Raw genomic sequence first — 9,412 nt, forward strand, 5'->3', positions numbered from 1 at the left:
CAGCACTATTTACAATAGCCCCCTCCACGGCTCACTGACTCATCTTGGCAAGGTGGGGGAAGGGGTGTGGCAACAGTGCCAACTGGCGAAGAGTGAACCAACAGGTGCTGCCCAGAGTCGCAGGCAGGTGTGTGTTTGTCAGCGTGCAGATCATGACACCATGCCAGTAGACCAAAAGCTGGCATTCAGTAGACTTGTAAGGGCTATTAGAGGCTGTCCCAAAAGCCTCTGTTCCTCTTGGAGAGCTCAGCAAGCTACCAAGAGTATTCCGCCTGTACATCAGAGCCTGGTACGCTACTCCTGGCGTATTCAATATGCCAAAAACAGTAACAATAATGAGCCTTATTTCCCTGACCCTGAAAGAGCCCCCAATACTGCAGCATTGAGAAGGATGACTAAGGAGAGGCTGCTAATGATCTTTGTGCTCCTGGAGCAAGCAGATAAGAACGGGCTACACTACCATGCGCCAGGGATGAATGGAGATGTTACTGGCACCCGCTCAAAAATTGATGAGCAATACGATGACAGTGAAACAGTGATACAGTGATATTTACAATAGCCAAAATCTGGAAAAATCTGAGTGCCCCAGAACAGATGATTGGTTAAAGAAACTTTGGTACATCTACACAATGGAATAAATACTATACAGCTGTTAGAAAATATGAAGTCATGAAATTTGCTGATAAGTGAATCAACATGGAGAGGATCAGGCTAAGTGAAAAGAGACAGAAAGAGAGGGACAGACATAGAATGACTGCACTCATTTGTGGAATATAAAGTAACAGAATGGGAAACCAACACCCAAGTATAATAGAGATAAAGGCCAGGAGTATCACTCCAAGACTTGAAAGCCAGCCTCATATTCTGGGGGAAAAGGCAGCTGAGAAAGAGAAGAGACCACAAAGTAAGCGATGCTTGGAGACTCATTTGGGTGGGAGATGTGTGCTGAAAGTAGACTATGGACCAAACATTATGGCCACTTAGTACCCATATTGCAAACCATCACACCCAAAGGAAAGAAAGAGTAAAAGGGAATGTGCCTACCACAGAGGCAGGGCAGGGGTGAAGGGGGTTGGCAGGAGGGATACTGGGAACACTGATGGTGGAGAATGGGAATTGGTGGAGGGATGGGTACTCAATCATTGTAAGACTGAAATGTAATCATGAAAGTTTGACCAAGCAGGTGAAAGCAAACATAAACAAATGAGACTACATAAAACTAAGAAGCTTCTGCACTTCAAAAGAAGCAGTGACCAAAATACAGAAAGGGCCCACAGAATGGGAAATAATAGTTACCCATCTGATAGGGGGTTAATATCCAGGATAAATGACACACTAGTAGAATTATATAAGAACAAAACCTCCAATTCCATCAAAAAATGGGGAGAAGAAATGCACAAAAATTTCCTCAAAAAAAAGAAATACAAATGGCCAAAAGGCACATGAAAAAATGCTCAATATCGCAAATCATCAGGGAGCTGCAAATCAAAACAACAATAAGATATCACTCACACCACAGAGACAGGCACAAATCCAAAAGAACAAAAGCAACCAGTACTGGCATGGATGTGGGGGAAAAGGGACACCCTTTCCCTGTTGGTGGGAATGCCGACTTGCGCAGCCTTTTTGAAAAACAATATGGACAGTCCTTCAAAAATTAGAAATTGACTTTCCATATAACCCTGCAATACCACTTCTGGGAATGTCTCGAGGTTGCAAAAAAGCACAGTAGAAATGACATCTGTACCTATATGTTCATTGCAGCACTGTTCACAATAGCCAAAATCTGAAAAAAAACCCAAGTGTCTGAGAACAGATGATTGGTTAAAGAAACTTAGGTACATCTACGCAATAGAATACTATGCAGCTATTACGAGATATGAAGTCATGAAATTTGCCTATAAGTGGATATATATGGAGAGTATCATGCTATGTGAAATGAGTCAGAAAGAGAGGGACAGATATAGAAGGACTGCACTCATTTGTGGAGTATAACATAACATAACATAACACAAGACCGACATCCAAGGACAGTAAATAGAAGGGTCAGGAAGATTGGTCCATAGTTGGAAGCCAGCCTCATGAGTGGGTGAAGGGGGGGAATGAAAGAACAGGTGGAATAGAGAAGGGATCACAAAGAAAATGATGGTTGGAGGAACCATCGAGATGGGAGATGTGTGCTGAAAATAGATAAAGTGCCAAAAATGATAACCTCTCAGTATCTGCATTGTAAACCATAATGCCCAAAAGTAGAGAGAGAATATGGGGAATATTTTATGCCATGGAGGCAGCAGGAGGGCGGGAAAGGTGGGGGTATACTGGGGATATTAATGATGCGGAATGTGCACTGGTGGAGGGATGGGGGTTTGATCATTGTGTGATTGTAACTCAGACATGAGAGCTTGTAACTATATCTCACGGTGAATCAATAAAATTTAAAAAACTGGTATCTCTAAGAATCTCACTGATTATTTCTTAAAACAACCCTCTTCATGAGTGGTTAAGTGATTCATCTGAAATAGAAAATTATGGGAGATCATGAGGCTTTACAAAGGTGGCATTTATGTATGTGAACTGAAGCCCAAAGAAGTTGAAAAGCATTAATGGAGCTCCAATGACCAATGAATGCTGATTGTCAGGGGGTTTTAATCAGATTGTAAAGATCATGTAATATCTGAGAGAAGAGAAGAACATAATGAAAATAAACAAATCTCATATGCACATTTTTACATCACCTTGACATACAAATCATGAGTCACTAACCTGACTGGTTTTAAATTATCAAATTATCAAAATATCATTTATATTACTCTCAAAATTTAATGAAGGAATCTTAATCCGTTGTATTAACAAGTTTAGTTTAGGTACTTTTGATATTTTATTACCCAGAAGTATATAGACACAAAGTTCCCCATCAAATGTCCAGTATAATCATTTTTTATTTACTGAAATCAGATGGGCCAAAAAATCAGATGGGCCGGTCATGTAATGCAATTCAAAGACGACCGCTGGACTAGAGCTGTTACTGACTGGATTCCACGGGACATCAGAAGACCTTGTGGCCGCCCACCAACTAGATGGTCAGATTTCTTCGTCAAATCCCTGAATGAAAGATTTGAGGCTCTTCCTGTTTCTGGAGCAAGCAGATATCATTGGGCTGCACTAGCTCGCGAAAGGGATAAATGGAGATGTTACTGATGACCGCTCGAGCAAATCAAAGATCAACGGGACTACAAGTGATACAAGTGATTTACTAAAATTTCCTGATAGGTTATGTCAAGATTGTCCATAGAATTTGAAATTCTCTCCTAACAGAGAATACATATATGTCACCAACACAGATATGCTTTATTCCTCTTAAAAACATTTCTAACAGCTGACTTAATAGATTTATTTCTCAGGCTGTAGATCATTGGATTGAATGTTGGTGGAACTATGGTATACATAATAGTGAGCAGAATGTCTGACAGAGTTAGAGAATTCGAATGAGATTTGAAGTACTCAAAGCAAGATGTAGAAAGAAACAATATGACAACAGCGAGGTGGGGGAGGCAAGTGGAAAAGGCCTTAGCTCTGCCCTCAGCAGATGGCATCCTCAGCACAGAAGAGAATATCCTCATGTAGGAGAATCCAATAAAGATAAGACAAAGAAATGCCATGAAAGCCAGGAAGGCGGTGACACCGAGCTCACTGATATAGTCATTAGAGCAGGAGAGTTTCAGGATCTGGGGAATATCACAGAAGAACTGGTGAATGATGCGGGGGCCACAGAAGCGGATGGAGAAAGTAGCTGCTGTATGCATGGCTGCAGAGATGGCCCCACTGACCCAGACGCCTGCGACTCCGTGGACACAGGTTCTGACATTCATGATGACATCATAGTGCAGGGGCAGGCAGATGGCCACGTAACGGTCATAGGACATCAACGTGAGCATGGCCATATCGGCAATTGCACAGAGTGCAAAAACAAAGCACTGCATGATGCATTCCCAGAGAGAAATATTCCCACAGTGCAAGAAAGAGTTGTAAATGAACCTTGGCACAGTCACGGAAATGTAGCAGATATCCAGAAAGGAGAGATGCTTCAGGAAGAAATACATGGGGGACTGGAGACTGTCATCCAGGGAAGTGGTGGTGATGATGAGCATGTTGCCAGCTAAAGCCAACAAGTAGAGAACGAGGAACAGACAAGCATAGACGATTTCTAGCTCAGGCTTGGCAGAAAATCCAGTGAGGAGAAACCCACTTGTCGTGAAATTAGCCATAGTCCATTAACTTCTTAACAATGTTGGTTTCGAATCACAGGCCCTCCATGGATGCAGTACTGCCCAAATTCTCTAGAGTTGCAAAACAACAGTAAATTATACAAACCAATAAATTGATATCTAACTATAAATCTATTTCCTCATAAACACCAATATGTTAAGTATGAGAAAGTGCCTAACAAATAATGATGTAGAAGTAACCATTATATTACCATAACCATCAATTGAAGAAATTAAATTGAAATTCTCAATCTAAATTAAATTGAAATTCTCAATCTAAATTGAAATTGAAATTCTCAATCTAAAATGTCTTATTGGAGAAACATTAATGGTTATTAATAGTTAAAATTCTTTTTAACTTAAGTGAATAAGAGTTCAGGGAATCTAAGCCTTTATCTTACAAGCCTCAGCCACTTTAATAAAGAATTTAGGCTGTTTACAAATAATAGAGGCACAGAAGCCATCAAAATAAACCAAAAAAGTTTTTTGTTTTCATAAACACTGGAAGTTCAAGTGTTTTCAGCATGTTTGTATTGTAGGATTGTCAAAATATCTGGTGTACAAAACTCATGATTTGAAATAACTAGGGTATGAGAACTATTGAAATTAAGCCAAAAGAGGTTTTCCTCATGCTTCATATAAGTTGGTTTCAAGTTCTTATTCTGCTATGTATATATATATGTATATATATATTGTTTGTTTATTTGTTTGCATCTCCATTGCATTAGATTATTAAAATGAGACTTGAAATAATTGTGTTATCTAAAAACAGGTTCAAATTTTCCTGATTTGGTTCAAAACATGAGTTCCTAGAGTTATAAAATTGGTTGCAAAATTTATTCTACTAGTGTTTTATTTGATCTGAGGTTTTGGGTAGCTAAAATTTCTAGAGCTAATTAGCAAAGAGTCAAATTGGATTAATCTCAGGTATCAGCCTGACAGGCTGAAGCTGCTGAGAACTGGCCTTTTTGTGCATTAGTGATCTTGCAGGGGAAGAGAGGAAGTTGCCTCCTCCCACCTTTTTCTCTTTTGTCCCCCTGCCCTTTCTCAGCCTTCTGATTTCAGTTTTGAAGTTAGGAAGTTAATATCTAAAGTGTTAAAAGTTTTGAGAGCCTTTCAAATTGAGTATATCCAAAAATAAAATAAGCGTTCATGGTAAAAGAATTAAAATTTAAAAGTATTCTGGCAGAAGAGTTTCATCTCAAGAATTATGAGAAGAAATAGGAAATAAAACAGGAAATTGGAAAAAATATTTGGCTTTCGTAATAAGATAGCCATAAACAATCTAAAACTTTGCTCCCTTTCTCTAGGTAATGTGATTTTTCAAGGATTGTTTAAAATACAAGCCTAAAGTGCATAAATGACCATTTTCACTCTATATTGGGAGATAATAAAAAATTGAGGGAGCGATAGCACAGCAGTTGAGCTTTGCCTTTCACGTGGCCGACCCGAGTTTGATTCCTCTGCCCCTCTCGGAGAGCCAGGCAAGCTACCGAGAGTATTGAGCCCGCGCGGCAGAGCCTGGCAAGCTGCCCATGTATATTGGATATGCCAAAGACAGTAACAATAAGTCTCTCAATGAGAGATGTTACTGGTGCCCGCTTGAACAAATCGATGAGCAACGGGATAACAGTGACAGTGAATCATCAATTAACCAAAATCCTATCAATTAATATGCTATATATATATATTATTTGTTAAAATGCTTAAAGAAAAGCTTTGAAAAATCTTCTAAAAAATAAAATTATCTGTCCAATTACTATTGCTTACATAAATGGTATCATTTGTAATCATTTGTTATTTAATAAAAAATAAGTGAGAGAAGGAAAAACAAGTGAGAGAAGGAATCTGACCTCCTTCGAAGGTCAAAAATCAAGGATGCTGTCTCGTTTGCTAAGGCATCAGAAATCAGATGGGCCAGTCATGTAATGTGATTCAGAGACGACCTCTGGACTAGAGCTGTTACCGACTGGACTCCTAGGTGATGTAGCACTGGAGCACTGTAGTCCAGTTGTTCATCATTTTGCTCAAGCTGGCACCAGTAACATGTCCATTGTGAGATTTGTTGTTACTGTTTTTGGCATATCGAATATACCACGGGTAGCTTGCCAGGCTCTACCGTGTGGCCAAGATACTGTTGGTAGCTTGCTGGGCTCTCTGTGAGGGATGGAGGAATCAAACCCGGCTTGGCTGAATGCAAGACAAATGCCCTACCCGCTGTGCCATCCCTCCAGTCCATAATTAAAAATGACGTAGGGTAAATCAGAAGCAAGGTCTTTTAGCCAATCTTCCACACCACCTGGGCCTATGACTACCCATCACCTTAACCTTGTTAGAAAGCAGCTGTGAGCATGGAGAAGCCCAGGACCTCTGCTAGGTTGTGCTGTTGTGTTCTCCTGAATCGAGTCTGCAAGAAACCTGTAGACTACTCGGGTCCAGCATTTATGAGAACCTGCTTCTGGCTTCCCTGAACTTAGAGGAGAAATACTGCCAGCTGTCCCCAGCACATCTTATCACACTGGGCAATTACCATAATGGGGGCAGTACTGCATCCATGCATGGCCTGTGGTTTGCACCAACATCCTTAAGAAGTTAATGGACTATGGCTAATCTCACCACAGAGGTGATGCAGGGTGAAGAAAAACAAAGAAAAACACTGATCCTGCTGGCAGTTTTTCAGCACTAGAAAGGCTCCAGGGATGAGATTGTTCTGATTTAAGCCGAAGGTAACGTAGTTTCCTTGCTCTGTTATAGTCCAAATAATTATATTGGGAAAACATTCGAGTCTCAATTGAATATGGAGACTGCCTCCCAGAACTCAAAAGCAGAGCACATATCAAATTTTGTATTATTGGAAATCAATTCACCCTCAGTTGTGTGTGTGTGTGTGTGTGTATGTGTGTGTGTTCCACAGGAGTCATAAAATAAGAGTTTAAACTAAATTAAACAGAAGCATTTCGCTTTTTATAGGCAATGGTATAAAAACACTTCTTGGATAATGCTTCTTAACATCATAATGACACATTTCCACATTTAGGCATTATCAGGATTCTTCAACTCACCAGGTCAATTTTTGTAGCCTCCAGAAACTTCTTTCAGTGTCGGGAGTGGTTTGCCTAGTTTTCTAGATGAAAACCAACAAAAAAACCTTAATTTATATACATGGAAATGTTGTTTATTTACACTAAAATCGTATACTTGAACATTAATTAATATGAAGATGAGTGAGAAAACATAATTGTCTTAAGATAGGCTCAATTTGAAATGATAACATCAATTTACTCCAAAATCACAATTCATATGTACTTCTTCCATTCAGTGCATGCCTTCTGTACTCCTGAAATTGAAGAATATACATATATTAAATAATTTTCTAATCCATGGTTTCTAATGCAGTTGACTACAGAAAATAGATTCTTGAAAACATTAGAGTTTACTAAAAAAAAAGTATGTTTGCACTCTTTAAGAGAAGGTGAAAAAGATCATTTAAATCTAAAATGTAGCTATTTAAATGTTATAAATGAGACAAATTGGCTAAGTTTCATTTTAAATATTATAATTAAAGGTTTTACATTTAAGTGTTAAAAAATAAATGTATTAGGGCTAGCACAACACAGTGATGGTTTGGACGCATGCAGTTAGCTCCCTCAGTCGCCATCCTATGGTCACTCTCTTCTTCGGGGAAATTTGAAAGTGTCTCTAGCTACCTACTTTCAGTATGAATCGCAAGTACTTTGAGTTTACTTAAATCCCTGTTTATGCACAGTGGACAATACCATCCTCTGAAGGGCAGGAACTGGGGGGTGGGGAATTATTAAGCTGAGAGGGCACTGGGAGCTTTGGTTGCCATTGGGTGCAAGTTCTCCTTAGTTCTCTTTAAGATTCCAGGCATAATTTGTTTTCTGAAAAGGGATGCTGAGTTTTGTTAGATATTTTTCTGGCCAATGATTAGCAAACCGGTAGGTGTGGGGACTATCTTTTAGATGGATGCAAATGATTCTTAAATCTAACCAATGTTTCATAATATACTTATGAAATTTACCATTATTTTTGCTATTTTACTCTCCATTTTTTATTTTTTTTAATATTTTGACCGTTCATATATCCATTATAGGACTTTTCTCAAATTTCTTCTGTCAGAATTCATCTCACCTTCTCCCAAGATAAAAAAGTCAGAAATCTGAAGTAAATTGATATTAAAAGAAGCCTAATCTCTCCTCATACTCTGACAATGTTTACCTAGAGTTATTTTTTGACAAAAACAATATATGGTTATTTGTGGAGAAGAAAATCTGGTTGCCCATGCATTATCAGCTTTTATATGTGTTTACTTGAACAATATACCTGCAATTTCTAATATGGAAAGTATTTAACAAGTTTTATGGTTAAATTTTACAAGCATCCATGAACATAAAGATAGAGCAATAATTAATTCTGTCCAATGATCCACACATTCACACTGAATTACTTGTTTGTCTATATAAGGAGAGAAATTCTAGGAATATAGTAATTCACTCCACCGATCATTCCAATATAGGTTGTTTACAATGTTCTCCTCAATATACCTAGTTTTCATTGATGTTTCTTAGCTCATGCATTTCCCTTCATTTCTCAAGTCAAGGACAATGATATTTTATCTTATCCAGTCAGAAGTCTACCTTAGAGGCATTCCACTGTTCGAACCACTCCATCTTTCTGGAACCTCAGACTCACCAGAGGATGGTCAGGAGACTCTTCCCTCAACATAAGGACAAGCATCACTGTGTGTGATTCCCATTTAGTGAAGGTTTGATCTCCGTAATGAACTGACCTCAGAAAACTATCTTCCCCTGAGAGAAAAAAATCAGTCTACTTCAATCCTCCTTGTTCCCAAGAGGTTACACTGGGAATTTATCCAAAGCAGATCTTCTGGCCTCTGGACCTTTGGAAGTCTTAATAAATTCCCTTGGGTCAAGACTTGAAATTATATGGTGTTTTCCTACAGAATAGTCAGTTGGAGCCAATTTAATGATTTAATGACCATTGTAAGCTAGGTGAGTTTTCATTTTATTTGTGTCATTGGAATAATTTATTGGAAAAGACTAATTTGCACTTATGATTCAGGGATAGCCAACAACTGATTTCATCAATTTATGTGGCTATTTTAG

At 38.6% G+C, this 9,412-nt stretch overlaps 1 protein-coding gene across 1 annotated transcript; it reads right to left on the bottom strand.

The window, feature by feature from the left end:
* Nucleotides 1-3,329: 3,329 nt before the first annotated feature.
* Nucleotides 3,330-3,941, bottom strand: LOC129402390 (olfactory receptor 14J1-like). The gene has a single exon (XM_055128854.1). It carries the CDS (start codon nt 3,939-3,941, stop codon nt 3,330-3,332), a length of 612 nt encoding a protein of 203 aa, XP_054984829.1.
* Between the last annotated feature and the right edge of the window lie 5,471 nt (nt 3,942-9,412).

This window comes from Sorex araneus, chromosome 2 (assembly GCF_027595985.1).
Source record: "Sorex araneus isolate mSorAra2 chromosome 2, mSorAra2.pri, whole genome shotgun sequence".
Lineage (NCBI taxonomy): Eukaryota > Metazoa > Chordata > Mammalia > Eulipotyphla > Soricidae > Sorex > Sorex araneus.

Coding starts and splice junctions, on each gene's coding strand:
- LOC129402390 (XM_055128854.1), bottom strand. CDS start 3,941: ATGGCCATGCTCACGTTGATGTCCTATGACCGTTACGTGGCCATCTGC.